At 46.4% G+C, this 23,255-nt stretch overlaps 1 protein-coding gene across 1 annotated transcript in view; it reads right to left on the bottom strand.

Moving 5' to 3' along the window:
• LOC147110942 (inositol 1,4,5-trisphosphate-gated calcium channel ITPR1-like) overlaps positions 1-23,255 on the bottom strand; it is a 509,662-nt gene that overhangs the window by 378,829 nt on the left and 107,578 nt on the right. The window contains exon 4 of the mRNA XM_085999984.1: positions 6,281-6,396. Coding sequence (XP_085856110.1) covers positions 6,281-6,396 — 116 coding nt within the window. The remainder of the gene's footprint in view (positions 1-6,280; positions 6,397-23,255) is intronic.

The following is a 23,255-nucleotide window of genomic DNA, read 5'->3' as shown; positions in this document are numbered from 1 at the left end:
TTCTGGTTCTTGGAAGTTCTCACACATGGCCTCCTGGTTCTTGGAAGTTCTCACACAATGACCGCTGTAGTGAAACCAAAAGCAAAAGTACTCCAACTACAGGGGACCCAACCTTTAGAAGGTAAAGGCTCATTGCTCTTATTTGGAAGGAGAGCATGCCAGGGGATCTCAGACGCCGTACCGAATGCGGCAATTACAGAGGAGTCTCCCTGATGTCTGCCACAGGGAAAGTCATCGCAAGAATCCTCCTCAATTGCCTTCTCCCAGTGGCTGAAGAGCTCCTCCCATGAGTCGCAAATGCGGATTCCGCCCACTAAGGGGCACAATGGACATGATCTTCACCACGCATCAACTACAAGAGAAATGCAGGGAACAGCACCAACTGCTGTACATGGCCTTCTTTGACCTCACAAAGGCCTTCGACACTGTCAACTATGAGGGATTATGGAGTGTCCTCCTCAAATTCGGCTGCCCTCAAAAGTTTCTCACCATCCTTCGCCTGCTTCATGACGACATGCAAGGCGTGATCCTGACCAACGGATCCACCACAGACCTAATTCACATACGGACCTGGGTCAAGCAAGGCTGTGTCATTGCAGCAACGCTCTTCTCGATCTTCCTGGCTGCAAAACACCAACTCACCCTCAGTACATTCCCCGCTGGAATGGAGCTAATCTACAGAACAAACGGGAAACTGTTCAACCTCAGTCGCCTCCAGTCCAGATCCAAGGTCGTTCCATCCTCTGTCATTGAATTACAGTATGCAGACGACGCTTGCATCTACGCACATTGAGGCCAAACTCCAAACCATCGTCAACACCTTCACCAAAGCGTACGAGAGCATGGGCCTTACACTAAACATCCGTAAGACAAAGGTCCTCTACCAACCTGCCCCTGCCGCACAGTACTGCTCCCCGATTATCAAAATCCACGACGAGGCCTTGGACAACGTGGACCACTTTCCATACCTCGGGAGCCTACTGTCAACAAGGGCAGATGTCAATGATGAAGTCCAACACCGCCTTCAGTGCAGCCTTCGGTCGCCTGAGGAAGAGAGTGTTTGAAGACCAGGACCTCAAACCCAGCACCAAGCTCATGGTCTACAGAGCAGTAGTGATACCTGCCCTCCTGTATGCTTCAGAGACATGGACCATGTACAGCAGGCACCTCAAAGTACTGAAGATTCTGCAAATCCATTGGCAGGATAGGCGGACCAATATCAGTGTTCCCGCTCAGGCCAACATCCCCAGCATCGAAGCTTTGACCACGCTCGATCAGCTCCGATGGACAGATACGAGACTCCCAAAACAAGCACTCTACTCGGAACTCCGACACAGCAAGAGAGCCCCAGGTGAGCAGAGGAAACGCTTCAAGGACACCCGCAAAGCCTCCTTGAAAAAGTGCAACATCCCCACCGACTCCTGGGAATCCCTGGCCCAAGACTGCACAAAGTGGAGGAGAAGCATCCGGGAAGGCGCCGAACACCTAGAGTCTCTTCGCCAGGAGCAAGCGGAAGCCAAGCGCAAACAGCACAAGGAGCGCACATCAACCCAATCAACCCACCCGCCCACCCCTTCAACCACTGTCTGCCCCACCTGTGACAGAGACTGTAGGTCCCGCATTGAACTCATCAGTAACCTGAGAACTCATTTTTCATGTGGAAGCAAGTCATCTTCGGTTCCGAGGGACTGCCTAAGAAGAAATGGAAATAATATTTGTAGAAGTCATGTGAGCCAATGTCATGTGATCTGACATCACGTGGTCACACCTCCAATCAGAGTTGGCAACTCTAGCCATTTGTCGTGGTTCTATTAGGCCAATGATGTTTCCATATGGGATGAGTGTATAATGTTAAACAGTCAGATATGAAAACTGCACACATCAAATAGATATATATACTGATCCAAGTAATTCTTAAGGGTTTTCACCTCTTAAAAACATCCAAATGCTAATAAAATTGTCCATCTTTCTCACTCTTCATATGTCTGTTTTCCAAGAGCGGATTGGTTCATTAGTACCGCGAGTACTACATGAGTATCACAGATACCATGTTTTAATCATCATGTGCTTAGCACTGACCAGTCACATCAGACTCCAATCAGATGGTGTTGGAGGTAGGATTGATAGATACTTCCCAGAATGGTGGCGAGAAATATCCTGGTCTATAACTAGATAGAAGTTCTTTCTGTGGTTGTTATGTGAAGTAGTTTACAGAGGTGCCCAGGACAGTTATGGCTTTGCACCCAGGAAGAAATAAGACAATCTCTGCAACTATCATTGGGTCAAAGCCTAAAGTCTGTTTTCAGGTCTTTGTGGGAATGGAGACGAAAAGGAGACATACAGATCAAAACTGAGAGAGGTATACATATGGGGGGTGGGGAAGAGAGAGAGAGATAAGAAAGATAGAGGGTGGGGTGCAAGCAGAGGCACACATATAGGACAGACATTTTTTTAAATCTCCAATTGCAGGAGGTCAACTGATATTTTCAAAAATGGTTTCTCTGCTTCTACTGAGTCACAAAATTGAAATCTACTTTCTGAATTCTTACATAAAAGGTTAGCAAAGGGGCAACTATCAACAGGAAAAATTAAAGAAAGACAGGTTATTAATAGTAATCACTGACAAACTCAATAGTGTTCATGAACACCAGTCACCAGCAATTTGCATTCCAAAGCAAAGCTATGCTGCACCTGAACAGCAACAGATTTTCCAACAACTAAAAGCTGAGCTCTATGGAGGACAACTCGGATCAAAACTACTGATCAGCTTCGATAATGACATTTAAATCACTTTTCAAAAAGAAAATGCATCACATTCTCTCACATGGAGGACTGGTACAGATGTTATTTGAACTCCTGCTGCGTGCAAAAACTGGGCGTCCATAGCCAGGAGGACCAAGTGGTACGGAGTGGTCTAAGGGCACAGTGCAATATTGTCATGCATCACAGTGGTATGACGTAGATTTGCAGAGATCCTTTGGGAAGGCAAATTTGTTCACACAGTCCAACTCCCGCCTCGACGTGTGTGTGTGTGTGTGTGTATATATATATAATATATATAGTGTATGTATATATATTATATATATAATATATATCACACACACCACAAAATAGGAGTGGATAACCTACAGCGTATTACAAAATGTATGTTCCATGTTTGTTGATCTGCCGCAAGCAAATTCTCATGCAATAAAGTGATAGCAAGAAGAAATACTTGATTTCATTGACTTTTGAAGGAATAATTGGTTTGCAAAACATATCTGCATAGATTAAGAATCTACAACAGGAGTTGGCCACACGGCCTCTCGAGCCTGCTCCTGTTCCAATTTCTCATCTTCGGAGCATTCAATAAGATCATGGCTGATCTTCTGCCTCAACTCCACCTTCCCGCACTATCCCCATATCCCTTGATTCCCTTAGTGTCCAAAAATCAGTCAGTGGCAATTTTAATGGCCTCTTTGGTTTGAGAACTATAGGTATTGAATCAATAAAAGCTGTAAACATAATACTATCATAAACACAATTTCTCATACAGTTCATTCTTTCGACATAGGGATTCGGGAGGAACCGTCATGTGCCAACAGTAAGGTTGTCAACACTTCAGGTTTGAACGGGAGCCTCCAGGAATGACTTGGGAGTCTCCAGGAATTGAAGATTAATCTTCAGGTCACTGCTGCGAACAACCCAGGAGAAAAATCATCGGAGGGCATTAAAAAAGTGGGGTCCCCCCCCCTCCTCATTTTCTTGGAATACTTCTGTTTAGCAGTTATAAAAATATTGGAGATGGGGAAAAAAAGCTGTTTGACAGAGTCATAAATCATTCAATCAGGTCACAAAGAGTCTGGTTGTTTCCCAATTGGCGTGGGAAGGTGGTGCTGCGAGGCTGGGCATGTTGGGCGAACAATGGCGGGACCGGGGCAGTTGGAGGCAGGAGGTGATGTGATAAAACCTACATAAGAAATAGGAGGAGTAGGCCATTTGGCCCCTTGAGCCTGTTCCGCCATTCAAGATCATGGTTGATCTGATCTTGGCCTCAACTCCACTTTCCTGCCCGCTCCCCATAACCCTCGACTCCCTTATCGTTCAAAAATCTGTCTATCTCCACCTTAAATATATTCAATGACCCTGCCTCCACAGCTTTCTGGGGTAGAGAATTCCAAAGATTCATGACCCTCAGAAGAAATTCCTCCTCATCTCCGTTTTAAATGAGCGTCCCATTATTCCGAGACTATGCCCCCCGAGTTCCAGCTTTCCCCACGAGGGGAAACATTCTCTCAGCATCTACCCTGTCAAACTGAAAGGATTCGCAAATTTCATGTCTCCCCCGAAGATTTACTTTTGGTTTATTAAAGAAACCCTGGTTGGACTGAGTTTAAAATCCAGGGCACAACAAGATGGCTGCGGTCAGCCTCATGGCCAAAGCCTGTAAGTTTCAGTTTGGACTGACTGCTTGTATTCTGATGACTGCGAGAAGGAACTTTCCAGAACTTGAATGCAGACAAGCCTTCTGCATTTATGCATTAGAAGCAAACCCAGTGGCATTCGGGCCTCTGATTAAAGCCATCAAGGTTGTTTGCACAAACAATCAACAGCAGTCAGGGCCTACTGATATGTAGTGGGACAAGCTCAGCTGCATTCAGACCTTCATTTAGAGAACATCATCATTGTTTACCTAAAAACTTCAAAACGATCAACGGGGCATTCAGACTGGAATGGCCCCATCACGAAACCAGTTGGACAAAGGGGAACACTGATGAGATCAGTAAAGCCGATTACCAGCCATCCAGGTCGATGGGCCCAGATCGGTACCTTTCGTATGAGTTTCAATACGTCCAGATTAGACAAAAGAAATGAGCTGATCTGGCGGGAGATAAGGGCTACTGGGAAGGGTATAACTAGTCCTTCGGGAAGCCATCTCTCTCTCTCTCCCACCTCGGCTCCGGTGCCCTGCCTTACCATCAACCCAGCAAGAGGACCATCGACGAAGAGCCTGTCTAGGGAAGTAGAATACCTGCAGTTACGTTTAAATTACTGGGGTATCTCTGCTTTGGGCGGTGAAAACCTAAGACATCGGCAGGCGTTTCAACATCCTAGACTGGTGAGCATAAATTTTCTGGCCCATCACAAGATAACCTAGATAGGTGTAAAGTATGAAACTGCAGTACTTTAAAACATGGACAGACACCTCCCAAAGACTTTGAAAAACAAACTATTAATCACCTGCTGGAAACACTCAGGTCAGGCAGCATCGAGGAGAAAGAGTCAACGTTTCGGGTTGAACCCTTCGTCAGAACTGGAAAAGGTTAGGGAAGAGGAGATTTTTAAGCAAGGGAGGAAAGAACAAAGGGAAGGTCCTGCCCTCCTCCCTGCCCCTGCTTAAAAATCTCTCTTCTCTAACCTTTTCCAGTTCTGACAAAGGGTTCAACCTGAAATGCTAACTGTTTCTCTCTCCTCGATGCTGCCTGAACTGGTGAGTGTTTCCAGCACTTCCTGTTATTTCAGATTTCCAGCATCCGCAGTATTTTGCTATTTTATTAATCACCTGCCATCATTTTGGCCTGGTCCTCAACAGGGAGCAATAAGATGTTTTAAGAATAGGAACGATTGCGAAATTGGTAACCTCCCCAATTGGAGTCTTTTTGTTTAGCAGGAGTGACTCTTGCTCCCAGTAATTCCCAGATGGAATTTTCATAGAATCGTGAAAAAAAGTGCATGGGGGAGGGGTGGAAGAGATGCCAAGAAATAAAGTTGTTGCATTTCTATAGCGCCTTTCACAACCTCGGGACATTCCGAAGCGCTTCACAGACAATTAAGTATTTTTGAAGTGTAGTCACTGTTGTAATGCAGGAGATGCGGCAGCCAACTTGCACACAGCAAGCTCCCAAATACAGCAATGTGATAATGACCAGATAATCTGTTTTTCAGTGATGTTGATTGAGGGATAAATATTAGCCAAGACACCAAGGCTAACTCCCCTGCTCTTCTTCAAAATAGGGGAAATGGGATCTTTTGCGTCCACCTGAGAGAACAGACATTTAACGCCTCATCCGAAAGATGCCACCTCTGACAGGGCAGTGCTCCGTCAGTACTGCACTGGAGTGTCAGATTAGATTTTTGTACTCAAGTCTTGGAACAGAGATCCCTTTAAGGAGTACCCTGCAAAAATTAAAGGCCTTAAGTCACTAACTCCAGGGTTACTGGCGAGAGCTGGCACATTAATCAGTTCCATAGCTTCCAGAGGCAAGGCCATTATATTTTGAGGTGTATGTATTCTACTTACATGTAGTTTATTCAGCAGCACTGCATCTGTGGTAGTGTTGCCGCCAGGCTTAGCTGCTTTCCAGAACTGTTTCTGTGCGGAGTATCGGTTCATAGGACATAGCTTAAAGAGGCAGTCTGTAGAAAAATTTAAACAAAAAAAGTTATATATAATCAGAAACTTAAAATAAAAGGTGTACTTTTTGAAAAAAAAATCAAAAGACCCCACCCTATCCCACCATTAAAAAGGAGGAATTTCAATGTATTTCTCTTTCCAGCAGAAATCTCCCATTTCGGGGCTCCACTCACAACTGGGCGTCATTTCGCTCGTACCCTGCACACTGACAGTTGGCCAGTGTGAAATATAGATACAAGGCGCCCAAACTAGGATCATTCAGCACCACCTCACTACTGCTGTGTGCTGGTCGGAAACCAGCATGGCATGCGTCTGAGGCGGAGCACTGGGAATCCTACCGAGCATCTGACCTGTGTTATATGCCTCGATGGGAGAGGAGTGCAAAAAATATTTACGGTCTTGATACAGCATGCCGAGAGAAGTATTTTGAAATTCCTGTTTTTGGCCCAGTTTACATATTCACGTTACAAAAGGGCAGACTCTCGTTGGTGGACATTTCCTATTTAAAGTATTTGCTGAAGGTTGCTTCCCTTGTAAACCTTTTATGAAAGCTCATTAAGCAACTTCAGTCAGGTTGGAAAGGTTCTTGTAAACGAAAAAACCAATTCCTTTTGAACTGCGTTCAAAGCAAGAATAAAATATCCTTTCATCAATCTACTCTCCTACCAACTCAGCACATAACTTGTGAAGAGAAGTCTGGTCTAAAGCCTCATTCCAAGTTTCACACAGCTACCCAAATACAATCAAAGCTTGGTACGGTCACAGTAATGGCACAATCCACTTCACACCATCTAGTCTCTGGTTTAAAAAAAAGCCTTTCATTCTGTAACCAGCCCTCCTTTAGCTTCCATTAATTTCTCTTTTCATTTTCTTTCAAATGCCAGGATGGGGGAAATAAAAACCTGAGCACTCACACAAGTGGGGAGAACAGACCTGAGCGCACACCAACAATCTGTGAGAAAGTAGGTTGGCCTGTTTCTTAAGCCATCAAACATTACTACCCTTCATTAAAAAAATCGGAGGGGGGAGGGGCAACGCCAGCCTCATGCTGGGATCTATTTCCACAGTTGCTACACCTAAATGGTCTGCCTTCATGCACAAGCCTTGGACAGCGAGCATCAAAAGGCTATTTGGTCAGAGACGGCAACCGCCAAGCCCAATACTGTCCTCACTCAATGTCCCCACACATGCACTCCCTGCAGGGGTCACTTAGTTACTTTCTTCCTCCTATCCCAGAAACGATGAGGCCCATTGTAGTGTCCACACCACTGCCTTGGTTGATGTTAGCACATGAACTTTAAAAAAAAAAACTCTTCTTGGAGGTTGGTGGCACTGGCCACCAATTGGCCATCCCTAGCTTGCCTGGAGAAGGTGGTGGTGAGCCTACTCCTTCAGCCACTATAGTCCTTGTGGCGACAGTGCTCCCACAGTCGTGGTGTTAGGTAGGGAATAGCAGGATATTGACAGCAATGCTAGTGACACATATTCAAGTCAGGACGACATGTGACCTGGAGGAAGACTCATAGGTGATGGTATTCCCATGAGATTACAGCTCATCGCTCTCGGTAGCACAGGAGTGAGGTCTTGGGGAGTTGCTGCAGTGCTTCATGTAAATTGTCCATACTGCAGCCACAGTGCACCGGCGATGGAGGGAGTGAATCTCGAGTCCGGTCAGGAATGCCGATCAAAGAAGCTGCCGGCTGCACTCATCCAGGCGAGTGGTATTTCATCACAGTCTTGCCTTGAGTCTTGTGGATGGTGAAGGAGCTTTAAGGAGTCAAGAGGTGAACCTTTTCTCACAGATGAGCCAACCTCCATCCTGCTCTTGCAGCCACAGTGTTGTTAATGGTTGGTCAATTAAGCTTCTGGTCATCCCTAAGATGTTGATGGGGGTTTTGGGGGGGGGGGGGTGGGGAGAGGGGCGAAGGGTACTCAGTGAAGGTGGTGTAATTGGAGAAAGCGAGTTGGATTTCTCTTGTTTGAAATAGTGATTACCTAGTACTTGCATAGCATGAATGTTACCCGTCACTTGTGAAGCCAAGCCTGGATACTGACCAGAACCTGCTTCAGGTTGGCATGGACCACTTCACTATAGCAGCGAGTTCTGAATAGAGCTGAACACTAGCATCGTCAGTGCTGTATATTTCCAGCAATTCCTGCTTTTACTTCAGACTTCCAGCATTTGTAGCTTCTTGCTTATTCCTTTTTACCTTAAACAAGGCACTTCTATTTATTTAACATTTCCCCGATCCCATTAATTTTAGGTTTACAGTTTTTCCTCAGCAAGGTGGTGAGCATGACCCCATTTCATGGTCCCTCACACCGTCGCAGCCAGTTTCAGTAATCTTCAAGTCCACTCATTTAATACTTATAGAATGCGAAACAGAAACCGCTACTCAGTTTTCACCTTTGAAGTCGAGGCTTTTCCTTTGCATTATCAACTCTCCCGATTAATTTAACCGAGATGCGTTTCCTATGAACGACCCTGCTGAAACTTGGGGCTTTCACCCAGCGTCGAGTGCGACAGAAATACAAAAACAACTGTCCATCATGTAAGATCCTCATGGTTTCTCAGCTGTCGTGGCTGTCCAGAAACAGGCAAGGCGGCTGCAAATCTTCCGAGCATCCAGCTAATGAAATTCCAAGCCTTCCATCACAAGTTACGATGTGTAATTTGATTGTTCTTGGGATGTAAGTGGAAAAAATCAGCAGATTGATGAGTAACCCAATGTTTTTGAATGGTTGATTCATGCTAGCGGTGCACTGCGACCTGTGTCAATTGTTTTAATCAGGGGGGGCAAGGAACTAACGAGCAACCGCTTTTAATAACTGCTGGCCTGCATCACTTCATTGATAAATCCTTCACCCAGTCTCAGCCACTGAAACTCCATTACCTGTGAATAAATCCTCTTCCGGCACAAAAATAAATGGAGCAAAGCCTCAAATTTCAAGAGACAGAAACCATCATCCTCCGTGGCCATGCTCCTGAATAAACCAATACAAGTCGGGCAGCAAGATTACGTGCGGACCACCAGGGTAACAAATACATAAACAACATTTGCACATCGTCAGGGCAGCTCCCACAATCAGCTCGTTGCCACAACTCAGGGATTCTCTTCATTCCTCTCCCCCAAAAGATAGCCGAACAGTCGTCCACAAGAATTGTCACTTTTAAGCTGCCACCATTTTAATCATACTCTTATGGAGGCCATTCGGCCCATCGTGCCTGTCCCATCTCTTTGAAAGAGCGATCTAATTAGTCCCACTCTTTCCCTATAGCCCTCAAGACTTTTCCTTTTCAAGTATTTATCCAATTCTCTTTTGAAAGTGACTACTGAATCTGCTTCCACCAGCATTTCCGGTAGTGCATTCCAGATCACTGCATGAAAAAAAAAAGTTCCCTTCATCTCCCCCTCTGGCTCTTGATTTTCAGATTCTGGGAGACCTGCGTCTACAAGCCGGCTCCCAGCATTTAAAGTGAAAAATCCGGCTCCCTTAGCCTGGTGACAGACTTGTAGACCCATGAAATATTTGGGGGTAGAAGTCCATTACTGGAAGAAGGGCAGTCAGATTTAGCAAGTGCAAATGTCAGGACCTGGCCCACTGGAATCCAAACTGAAACAGGCACAATTACCAAAATGGCTAATTTATTGTGTCATGTCATTAAACTAAGATTAGGTTTCAGTTCTATCACTCAATAGAGAAACAGAAAGTGGAATTTATTTTATAAATGGAGCTCAGATAGTGTACAAAACTTTTTTTTTTTGGATCAGTTGGTGTCAGATACATTCCAGAACCCATTTCTGTGCTCAAAGAGTCTCCCAAACAAGCCAGTGCAACCTCCACATTGGTAGATATTTTGTTTACCTTCCGTAGAGTGCATATTGCCTCGCTTTTGGGACACACCCCACTTGCCCAGGTCTAGAAAGTTTCAACACAGGACGACAACAACCAAGGCATAGTGATCCTCAAGCACGTGCAGGGCTACAGCTAAGAGTTTAACCAGCATAATGCATTGGCAAGTTCCCATAATGTGCCCAGCTAGGCCTTTCCCACCCGTTAGGGCATTACAGCTTACAGCATTGTCTGAAGCAGAGTGAAAGATTCCCACTGCCCAGTGACGGGATTGCTCCTCCAGGTCCCAATAATGAGCAAGTTGGCTGTTCAAGCATCAACACTGCCCTAGAGTACTGCCGGCCTATGGTATCATATTAAGGAGTCTGCCAAAGAGTTGATGTGGTTCTAATCTTCCATCGCCAGGGGTGTCAGCTTGGAGACAACTATTTTGTCTTTGGAGTTATGGAAGGTAAAAGCCTTTCCAGGTTTCTATCTCAGTGACAGAACACAATTAGCAAGTGGAGAACAAATGAAGATGAATTTCATTGCGACCTCCTTGCAAGGGCATCAAAAATAATTTACATTTCTATAGCAGTTAGAAGGCAAGGGCATTAGAGGGGTTTAAAAATGAGCATTTTAAATTCTTTTAATGGAGTATGGGAACCAACATAGATCAGCAAGAACATGGGTGGTGAACAAGTGGGACTTGGTGTGGGTTAGGATATGGGCGGCAGGTTGGAGCTCATGGAGGGTGAAGAATGAGAAACCAGCAAGGACAGCATTAGGGTCGCCAAGTTAGGAGTGAAAAAGGCTCAGTTAAGGAGTCAGCTGCAATGGGGCTGAGGTAGGGGTGGAGGTGGGCGATGCGGCAGGGATGAAAGCAAATGCTGGACAGATAGTGGGATTTGGAGCTCTGCTTGGTGTCAAACAGGACACCAATATGAACTGTCTGGTTCAAGGCGAGACAGTGGTTAAGGAGGGGGATGGAATCAACGGCAACAGAATATAGCTTTGGGGGGGGGGGGGGGGTGCGGGGGTCGGGGGAGTCGAAGACGAGGATCTTAACCTAACCCGCTCGGTGGGAAACTGACTGGTTTGGGTCGAGCACTGGTTTTACATTCCACCTAATTTTGCTTTCCATGATGGGAGTGTTAAATCAGGTGGAGTGTAAAACAGGTGTTTGACCAGTCAGTTTCTCGCCAGGAGGGTTAGTTTAAAATGACCCTCAATAGCGTCAGTCTTCCTGAATTTGAGCTGGAACACAGTCCAATAGATCAGAGGCAGTGAAGGAGTCGATGGAGGTGTTGGAGGGGTATTCTAGAGATAGAGCTGGGCATCAGTGTATACGTGGCAGTTGACCCTGTGTCTGTGGGTAATATTGCCGAGGGGTAGCAGCTAGCTAACGACAAGGATGGGGCAAAGGAGAGATGCTTGCAGGACTTCAGCAGCAACAATATCAGAGAGGGAAGAGAAGCCATTGCTACAGCTGCATTGGCTACAGTCAGATGGAGATGAACAGATCCATGTGAGGGCAGTCTCACAGACGTGGATGGTGTGATCAACTGTGCCAAACACCCCAGAAAGGTTGAGGAGGAATAAAGCACCAAGATCAGTGTCATGGACAATGTCAACAATGGCTGAGGCCGTTTCGATACCGAGAGAAGGGTGAAACCTGGACTGGGAAGATCTAAACAGGGAATTTTGGGAGAGGAGAAAAAACAGCTTTCTGCAAAAGCATGGCTTGCTACCGGTTTAATTTTTAAGTCCACTTAATATATTGCAGTGTGACACAATTATATTACAACATCTTCCCAAACATGAGCAATAGTGCTGTAATATATACAACATGGAGATGGGTTTCCAAGGCTTCTTCTAAGTTCCTCCAATGGGAAATAAAGTGGCTGTGAGTGGATGAGTGCCTTGCCTGCATTGGGCCTGTACAGGCTTCTTGCCGAGAGGGAAGGCCTTTGTCCCAAAAGATAAGTTACGATCGTGGCTGAAGCAGGAGTGCACCTGCACTCGTTTCTCCGTCGTCAGTGGCATTCTAGAAATTGCTACACCCCATAATCAATGGTTTGCACTGCACCAGGAGCCACCGCATCCTGCGGAACCACTTCTATTGGACCAGCTCCTCCATGCGAAGGGTGGAATGATGCGCATCAATAGCCTGTGGCGACACGCCACCATTGGACATAATCCGCTCACGGCGGCACGGACAGTTTACGCAGGCGCACTGCCGGCAGCAGCCGCCCCCAGCCGGGGGCCCTTTCCTCCGGCAACTTGTTTCCCGCAGGGACAGGCTGCCGGGAGCACTTCCTGTCTGGGGAGTATTTAAGTGGTTGCGCGGGCTTTTCAAGCTCTTTTTGCCATGATGTAAATTAAAGCAGTTGTGTTCCATCAACTCTGGTCTCGACTCCCACGTTTGCCGCGGTATCTCAACAAGCCCGTCTTTTTCAGGAGGTAGCCTTAAGTGGTATGTGCAGCTTCGTATTCTTGACAGAACAAAAAGTGTTACATTAAATTAATCAGGGGGCAATTACACTTGCAAATTCTCACATTTGGCACAATTTGCATTTTATAGATTTGTTTAATGCATGAAAAACGGTACGTTTCAAACACCCTGACCTAACAAGAGGTACTGAGGATTGCTGCCAGAGTTAGAACATTTATTATTCTGCAATGGTTCCTTTGGATGATACCTGATTAAAACTGCTCTGTTTAAAATACAGGATGATTTTAGCAGTATGGTGTGCAAGAGGAAGGACAAAGGAACATGGTTGCCTCCATTATGAATAATTCAAGAGCTACTTTTCCCTGCTCCTCCCCCAACCTCACCTCTCAGGGGAGCTGTTAGAGCAAAGAGAAAGATGAAGGATGGCGGGCTGAAGGAATGGGGAAAGGAGGAAGACAGAAGAGGAGAGCGCGCAGCAGGACAGATTGTGGCACTCAAGATAGCAGTGACAGTTTCTTTGGCCACCTCCACCATTGGTTTCAGCTGCGACTCTCGTAAAAGTGGAGAGGAGACCGAATGCGAGACATAGACTTGTGGTTTTCATGGTTGCAAACCCATGTAGAGGTGCCAAGAGGAAACAAATTTACCAAAGTGTTGCTATGAATCTGCAGCTAGTTGCAACAACTGGGTGTGTCTGTTTTTTTAAATTTTTTTAAACTGGTTTGGGCAACCTTGGCCTCAGTGTCCTTAGAGTATAAGTGTCAGCTGTGGCTCAGTGGGTAGCACACTCGCCTCTGAGTCAGAAGGTTGTGGGTTCAAGTCCCACTCCAGGGACTTGAGCACATAAAGCTAGGCTGACACTCCAGTGCAGTGCCGAGGGAGCGGCGCACAGTCGGAGGTGCCGTCTTTTGGATGAACACGCGCACAGTCGGAGGTGCCGTCACGCACACGCACGCACAGTGATGCACAGACCAAGTCTGGTGTCAGCTCTGGCTCAGTTGGTGGCACTCTTGCCTCGGAGTCAGCTAAAAGGGCCTCAAGTTTAACATCTCATCTCAAAATGGCACCTTTGGCAATGGAGCACTCCCTGAGCAAAGCACTGGAGTGTCAGTGTAGATCATGTCCTCAAGTTCCAGAGTGGGACCTTGTAGCCTTCGAACTCAGACGACGGCAATACCAGCTGAGGCTGCTGACACAATGCTATGAGAAAGCAGAGCTATCCCAGCATTATTACCACAACCAATGGAAGCTCTTTTAAAGCAATGGGGCCTATCGTTTCAATGGAACTATTCTCCCGTAGTAATTTCCCCCTTTATATGGGTAGCACCTGGCCTCCATTTGGCAACTGCCTGGGCTCACGATGTGGCGAACGCACAGTGCAGACCAGAGTATGATAACCATTGTGTCCCAATAACCAATTGTATTGGTCTGGTTATAACTAGCTGGAGTTTTTCTTCTAATTTCCAGACCCTCTAGAATCTTCCAAAGAACAACAGCAAAACAAAAGTGTAATTATTGCAATACAACAGCAAAATACTGCTGATGCTGGAAATCTGAAACAACAGAAAATGCTGGAAATACTCAGCAGGCCAGGCAGCATCCGTGGAGAGAGAAACAGGGTTAACGTTTCAGGTCTGTGACCCTTCATCAGAACTGGAAATAGCTGGAGATGTAACAGATATTAAGCAGGTAGAGCCCAGGGGGGGGGGGGTTCAGGAGGGGAGGAAGGAATTGAAAGAACATACTGTGAAAATGTTGCAAATGGGAATGGTAGAATCGTACAGCATGAAAAATGGGGGGCAGGGCTTATTATCTGAAATTGTTGAACTCTATGTTGAGTCCAGAAGGCTGTAAAGTGCCTAATCGAAAGAGGAGGTGCTGTTCCTCGAGCTTACGTTGAGCTTCATTGGAACAATGTAATAGGCCGAGAACAGAGGGGTCAGAGTGGGAGTGAAGCGGAGAATTAAAGTGACAGGCGACCGGAAGCTCAGGGTCACCCTTACGGACTGAACGGAGGTGTTCCGCAAAGCGGTCGCCCAATCTGTGTTTGGTCTCCCCAGTGTAGAGGAGACCGCATCATGAGCAGCGAATACAGTATATTAAATTGCAAGAAGTACAAGTAAATCGCTGTTTCACCTGGAAGGGGTGTTTGGGGCCCTGGACAGTGGGAAGGGAGGAGGTAAAAGGGCATGTGTTGCATCTCCTGCGCTTACACGGGAAGGTGCCAGGTGAGGGAGAAGGCCTGTTAGGGGTGATTGAGGAGTGGACTAGGGTGTCGCAAAGGGAGCGGTCCCTTCGGAATGCTGAAAGGGGAGGTGAGGGGAAGATGTGTTTGGTGGTGGGATCACGTTGGAGGTGGCGGAAAATGATCCGTTGAATGTGGAGGCTGGTGGGGTGTGTAATGATCAATAACGTCATTCTATAGTGGACACTAGGTGGAGCTGTAGAGCTGTATGTAGCTGTATGTATAAGACTACACTGTGGCGTTGCCACATTGGGGAAACACTATGTAGATAAACCTGTATAATCCCCTTTTAACTGCTGTATTCCCCTCCCCCCGCAAGACAGTTGCAAGCTGAGAGGAATAAGGCACGTTCAGACTTGCCTGCTGCTGATAGAAGGAAAACCAATCAGGTTCCAGCAGGTGACCAATCCGTGAGTCATCACAGGTTCGCGGGCTTCACGAATTCAGTACTGTATTGAGAGAGTTGGAGTAAAGACCTATTTCTTGTAGCTCGCTGTGTTGCCTATTTCTTTACGCGGGAGACCGTAGTCCCCCACAACACTACCCAGCTGTATGTATATTAAGACTACATTACCCACGAGGCACTAGGCTACCCACAAGGCAGCAGTCAAGATGGAAGCCTCTACAGATACTGTACCTAGTCCACATGTGCTCAATAAAGTAACTAGCAAAAGCTAGCTGTGTTCATAATAAGAATGTCTATTTATTAATGAACATAAGAGGGTGTAATTATTACAATGTGCTTACTCCCATAAGGGGGCCATCTAGTGTTCAGTTAACATGCAAGTACAGGTAGACTATCCTTTATCCAAAAACCTCGGGACCAGCCGTGTTTCGGTTTTCGGAAAATTTCGGAAGGTATTTTATAAGACTGGGAAATTTGTCGGGGGTGGGTCGGCGGGGGTCCGCCGGGGGGTCGTCGGCGGGGGTCGGGGTCATGCGCACGACTTACGCTGACCCTCTGCTCAGCGTAAGTCGTGCGCCACTCTGGTCATGTCGTGCGCACGACTTACGCTGAACGAAAAAACCGTCGGTTTTTAGAGGGTTTCGGTTTTCGGAAGTTCGGATAAAAGGTAGTCTACCTGTACCACACATAGCAATAATTTCAGGCTCCTAAGAGTGGTCCTTGAACAAGACCCTGTTTGAAATTTAAGGACCATGACAAAAAGTTTGTAAAAAAATAAAGAAATAGCTTGCATTTGCATGGCACCTTTTACCACCTCCAAACTTTCCAAAGTGGTAGTACTGGGAGATCAGGTGTTGGCATTTGGAAACGGTCAGCAAAACAGGCCGGGCCAATCAAGATTTGACTGGCTGTGGGAATTCCCCACTGGTAGTGTTAGTACGGCAAGATTATGGGCATGTCACGTTTGTTTGTCCAGTACTTCATTGGCTGTAAAGCGCTTTTGGACGTCCAGTGATCGTGAAAGGCACTATATAAATCCAAGTCTTTCTTTCAAAGTGCTTCACAGCCAGTTAAGTACTTTTGAAGTGCAGCATATGTTGCAATGCAGGGAAACAGAGAAGCATGCACTTGTTGCAAAAACACAAGAGGTTTTGGTGTAAAACCATGTCAGAGAATCCTGGAGTCATCAGATCCAGAGGGAACGGGAGGGAGGAATGGGCGATAGGTTCGTAGTCCTGTACATTCTGCAACACTTACAGGAATTAGGATTGGTTTTCAATCTGTTGATATTTCAAGTAGGCAGGAACTAGCTAAGCAGCAGAATAAGGGAACAGATTCTGCTCCCAGTGCCAGGACACCGTGGCACATTTGCCACAGTCGACTCTCAATTGGCACTGTCCAACATAACTCTCTGTCTCAGAGGTGCTCAAAGCCTTTGTGTCCAGTGTAACTCAGCTGCCTGTCCCCAGGATGGTGGAAAATACTTAAATTTTTTTTTTTTTAAAGTCTTAAGTAATATAAAATGTGCACTTACAGTTCTGGTTAGTGAGTGGTACTATTGGGAGATCAGGTGTTGGCATTTGGAAACGACCAGCAACACAGACCGGGCGAATCAGGGTTTGACTGGCTGTGGGAATTCCCCACTAGTAGCGTTAGCACCGTGAGATTATGGGCATGTCCTATTTGTTTGTGCAGTACTTTAGGGGAAGTTTTATTACATTAAAAAGGCATCGCGTGTTGCTTGTGGTCATTATTCTATGCATTTTTGCTGCCTTTGTTTTGCACAACGTTGCTACATCACAAAAGGCTCCAGCAGGAAGCACAACGTTTGAGTGGCCAGCCAAGATGGCTGTATGAAGTATGAAGTCTGCTCTTCATGAGCCATGACAGTTTCCAGAGAAGTGTTATCAGGTCCTTTTGAGGTAACTTGACAAGGTTTGAAAGTTTTTTTTTATGAAACAAATCCGTGTACCAGATTGCTCTTCTCGCACAAGAAGTCATCGGCGTTCACAAAAGAAACCAAGCGAGCAAATAAGTCAGACTTTATCCAACTCTCCTCAGTTTGCAGCAAAGCAACAGGAAGTTGCATCTAAACTTTCACCATCAGCTGCAGGGTTTCAAAGTTACTGCCGAGAAGATACAAGTGCCTCTTGGGGGAAGAAATATTTTGGGTTTGATCCAATTGAGTCCAGTTTGCAAAGAAAACATGATTTAGCTGCAGGAAGTTTAATGTACAGCAGACTGAATGAGCAAAGTCCAAAACCGACAACCTTGAAAACTCGCAAAAGCTAACTTAACTTCAAAACCACTGAACCTACAACATACAAACATAAGACGTAGGAGCAGGAGGAGGTCATTTGGCCCCTCAAGCCTGCTCCGCCATTCAATAAGATCATGGCTGATCTGATCTTGGCCTTGACTCCACTTCCCTGCCTGCTCCCCATAACCCTGGACTCCCTTATCGTTCAAAAATCTGTATACAAACAAAAAAAATCTGTATACGAAGGCAGCAAAAATGCATAGAACAATGACCACAAGCAACAAGTGATGCAGCCCCCCAAAGCAGCCCATGACCAAGGTAACTGCTTCACAATAACTGAAGTTAAATTCTGTTTTTAGCACATGGGAAGTTTCACAATTCAATCTGGTGAAAATCAAAACCCAAAATGTGATACCGAGTAGTTAGAATGAGATTGCAGCGGAACGAGGAGCGTGAGCTGTGGCTCAGTGGTAGCACTCTTGCTTATGAGTCAGAAGGTTGTGGGTTCAAGCCTCATTCCAGACTGGAACACATAATCTAGGTTGGTACTCCATTACAGTACTGAGGGAGTGCTGCACTGTCGGAGGTGCCGTCTTTCAGGTGAGATGTTAAACCGAGGCCCCGTCTGCCCTCAGGTGGACGTAAAAGATCCCCTAGCACTTTTAGCAGAGCATGGGAGTTCTCCCAGTTTCCTGGCCAACATTCATCCCTCAAAAAATCGGGTATTATCTCATCGCTGTTTGTGGGATCTTGATGTGCGCAAATAGGCTGCTGCGTTTCCTACATTACATTTCAAAAGTACTTCATTGGCTGGAAAGCAATTTGGGACATCCTGAGATCATGAAAGGTGCTACAGAAATGCAAGTCTTTCTTTCTCTCTTCAGTAGTCCAGGTTTCTGATAGAGATTAAATTGTACCACTATCACTAACCCATTAAACTGAATGATTACATTACATAGGATACACAGCACAGAAACAGGCCATTCGGTCCATGCTGGCATTTATGCTTCACTCGAGTCTCCTCCAGTCTTTCCTCATAACCCTCTATTCCCTTCTCCCTCATATGTTTGTCCAGCCTCCCCTTAAATGCATCTATACTCTTCACTTCAACCACTCCTCATGGTAGCAAGTTCCACATTCTCACCACTCTTTGGGTAAAGAAGTTTCTTCTGAATTCCCTATTGGATTTCTTGGTGACCATCTTATATTGATGGCCTCCAGTTATGCTCTTCCCCACAAGTGGAAACATTCTCTCTGTATCCACTCAATCAAAACCATTCATAATTTTAATGACCTCTATTAGGTCACCCCTCAGCCTTCTTTTTTCAAAAGGAGGAAAAAAAAAGACCCAGGCTGTTCATCCTTTCCTGATGTGTATACCCAGGAAATGTGTATTTCCTGATGTCTCTCCCGAGACTGAGCGTTTTCACCCTCCTTCTGAGTCTCTTCTGGACTCTGCTGATACGGGAATTGAGGGCAGGCCTACTGTACAGCCGGCAGACGCTCGACATCGGGGCCGACTGCGTGCGGCTCACACTCGGCGACATCGATCTGCCTCCCGACATCGCCCGACCCCCAGGACCAGCGTGGCATCCTTCCCCAGCCGGAAGTCGGCACAGGGAACGCAAGCAGAAGCGGGGTAAGAGGGCCGGTATCCAAAACAGGCTGAAGAGGGCCCCACACAAACCCTCCCTCCCAAGTATTTTCCTGGCCAACGTCAGGTCACTAGAAAACAAAATGGATGAGATCAAACTTGATCTCTCCTCACAGAAAAGGACAAAGGAATGCTGCGCCATGATCTTCAGAGACCTGGTTGAACAACGGCATCCCTGACACCACCATCCAACTAGAAGGACGCACGGTCTTCCGCGCCGACAGGACTGCAGACTCCGGTAAGAGCAAGGGAGGCGGTTTGTGCATTTACACTAACAATGCCTGGTGCACTAACACTGATATAATTGATAGATCCTGTTCGGCTGATTTGGAATTCCTCATGGTAAGGTGCAGACCCTTCTACCTGCCTCGGGAATTCACAGCTGTTACCATCACTGCGGTCTACATCCCACCACATGCTAATGCCAAACTAGCACTGAAGGACCTCTACAGGGCCATCAGCGAACAACAAACTGCGCACCCAGACGGAGCTTTTATCGTCGCGGGGGACTTCAATCACATAAACCTAAAAACTGTACTACTGAAATTCCACCAGAATGTTTCCTGCGCCACAAGAGGGGAGAACACACTGGATCAAGTCTACACGAGCATTGTAGATGCTTATAAGGCCATTCCCTGCCCCCACCTTGGGAAGTCTGACCACCTCTCCCTGTTTCTAGCCCCGGCATACAAGCCGCTCATCAAAAGAGTGAGAACATCAGTGAGATCAGTGAAAGTATGGCCAGAGGGGGCAGTCTCGGAGCTTCAGGATTGCTTCGAACGCACTGATTGGGGCATGTCTGCCCATAATGACATCGAGGAATACGCATCCACAGTGCTATTCTACATTAACAGCTGTGTCGAGGTCGTCATGACCCATAAAAATATCAGGACATACCCCAACCAGAAACCCTGGATGAACGGAGAGGTCCGCTCGCTGTTGAAAGCACGCGACGCAGCATTTAAATCTGGCGACGCGGCGGCTTACAGTGCAGCTAGGACCAACCTAAAAAAGGGTATCAGGACTGCCAAAAAGGAAACAGACACTGCGGATAGAGGATCATTTCCACAACAACTCGGACCCCTGGCGCATGTGGCAAGGCATCCAGTCCATCACTGACTACAAGGGCAAAAACACCAGCCCCCCGGTTAGCGATGCCTCCCTTCCGGAGGAGCTTAACAACTTCTACGCTCGCTTCGACAGGGACAACAGGGAGCCGGCTACCAAAGCCTTGCCACCCCCGGAAGACCAGGTGCTCACTCTGTCGACCTCCGATGTAAGGGGTGTTCTACGCGGAGTGAACACACGAAAGGCTGCTGGACCAGATAGCATCCCTGGACGGGTACTCAAGGAATGTGATCAGCTGGCTGATGTCTTCACCGCCATCTTCAATCTGTCATTGGCCCAGGCAGTAGTCCCTACATGCTTCAAGACCGCTACCATTATTCCTGTGCCAATACAAACGGCTGTGACGTGCCTGAACGACTATCGACCTGTCGCACTCACACCCATCATAATGAAGTGTTGAGAGAGACTGGTCCTGGCTCACATCAAAGCCAGTGTTCCCGCCTCTCTTGACCAACACCAGTTTGCCTATCGTGCAAACAGATCAACGGAGGATGCAATCACAACTGCTCTACACTCTGCATTGAATCACTTAGACGGTAAAGAGACCTACATCAGAATGCTGTTCATAGACTACAGCTCAGCATTCAACACTATCGTCCCCAACAAGCTGGCCACCAAACTCCAAACTCTTGGCCTGAACACTTCCCTCTGCAACTGGACCCTGGACTTCCTAACAAACAGACCCCAGTCTGTCAAATTAGGTAACCACACCTCCCCCCCCCCCCGACCCTGAACACGGGGGCCCCACAAGGATGTGTGCTGAGCCCCCTCCTCTACTCCCTCTTCACTCACAACTGTGTGGCTGTTCACGGTTCCAACACCATCATCAAGTTTGCGGATGATACCACGGTAGTAGGCCAGATCACCAACAACGATGAGTCAGCCTACAGGGAGGAAGTCCAGCATCTCGTGAAGTGGTGCGCCGATAACAACCTGGCCCTTAACATCAAGAAAACCAAGGAAATCATTGTGGACTTCAGGAAGTCAAAAGGCAGAAGTCACACCCCCATCCACATCCATGGGGCTGTGGTGGAAAGGGTGGACAGCTTTAAGTTCCTCGGAGTCCACATCACAGAAGACCTCTCCTGGTCCCTCAATACCTCCTCTCTGGTGAAGAAGGCCCAGCAGCGCCTATATTTCCTAAGGAGGCTGAAGGGATGTAACCTGTCACCCCTGATCCTCTCTAACTTTTACCGCTGCACAACAGAGAGCATCCTGACGAACTGTATCACAGTATGGTATGGCAGCGGGTAGTCAAAACTGCCCAACGCATTACCGGCACCCGACCATAGAGCACATATACCAGAAACGCTGTTTACGGAGGTCACGGTCCATCATCAAAGACCCTACCCACCCCAGCCTGTTCGCCCTCCTGCCATCTGGGAGACGCTACAGATGCATTCGCACCCGTACGACCAGATTTAGGAACAGCTTCTTTCCCAGGGCTGTCATCCTACTGAACTCCACAAATAAACTCTAAAGCCTGCACATCTGCCAATGCACTTTATTATGGTTATGTTTATGTTAATGTATTACAAGCCAAATGTATGTTGAATGTTTAAATGTCTTAATCTAAATGTACACTCTTGGGAGCCGCAAGCCTACATTTCGTTCTACTGCACTTGTGCACTAACAATGACAATAAAAGTTGATTTGATTTTGATTTGATTTGATTTGATTGCATTTCTGGTATCATCCTAGTAAATCTTCTCTACACCCTCTCCAGTGCCTCTATAACCTTTTTATAATATGGCGACCAGAACTGTACGCAGTACTCCAAGTGTGGTCTAACCAAGGTTCGATACAGGTTTAGCATAACTTCCCTACTTTTCAATTCTATCCCTCTAGAAATAATCCCTCGTGCTTGGTTTCCTTTTTTTATGGCCTTGCTAACCTGTGTCGCAACTTTTAGTGATTTGTGTATTTGTACTCCGAGATCCCTTTGTTCCTCTACCCCACCTAGACTCGCACCCTCCAAGTAATAATTGACTTCCCTATTCTTCCTACCAAAATGTAATACCTCACATTTATCTGTGTTGAACTTCATTTGCCAATTATATGCCCATTCTGCAAGTTTATTAATGTCCTCCTGTAACTTGTTGCAGTCCTCCTCAGTATTGACTATCCCCCCAATTTGGTGTCATCCACAAATTTAGAAATGGTGTTTTTGATTCCAAAGTCTAAATCGTTAGTTAGTTACTGTTGGCGGTACATGGAAAAACCTTGGTCAGTTAATCACCACAAATCAGCGGCCCAAACTTATAAAAAAGGGATAGAATCACGTTACACTTGGAGAAAATCTCAAGCAAGAAAACATAATTTCTGGTCATTAAATTCTGGTCATTAAACCAGTTTCCCTGCTGATGGTCCTGCCCAATGTGAGCCAAAAAAAAATTGCCATTAGGCAACAACTTTCTTTTTGAAATTGGGAATACTGATGAGCCATAAAATGATGCAAAAACCCAGAAACAAGCCCAACATTCTATAGGAAAAAGTTTTACTCAAGTAAACATTTTGTAGACTTGAAACAAAAAAACATTTTCTCCCCCCCCCCCCCCCCCATTCAAAAAAAACAAAATATCCTTCAACTCTGGTAAGAGACATTTTCAGTTTAAAGTTAATGAAAGGACAAGCGCAAGAATGGCCAGACTGGGTACAAGATGCTGCAGAACCTTAAACACTCAGCTGAATACTGCACAGCCAAGACAGTGGGAGAATCACTCCAGCCGCTTCACTGAAAAGCCTTCTGCAGCTATTACAGCAGCAGCCTTACCAAATAAGGTTACGTGAAAGCCAAATGCAAGGACAGAAATTAGCCTAGCCCCCCTTTTGAAGTCAGCCAGAATGCCAATCAGGAAAAAAAAAGCAGATTTGACCTC

Source organism: Somniosus microcephalus, chromosome 11 (assembly GCF_052327205.1).
Source record: "Somniosus microcephalus isolate GS21.2 chromosome 11, FLI_Smic_1.0, whole genome shotgun sequence".
NCBI lineage: Eukaryota > Metazoa > Chordata > Chondrichthyes > Squaliformes > Somniosidae > Somniosus > Somniosus microcephalus.
This window is presented reverse-complemented; position numbering and strand designations above follow the sequence as displayed.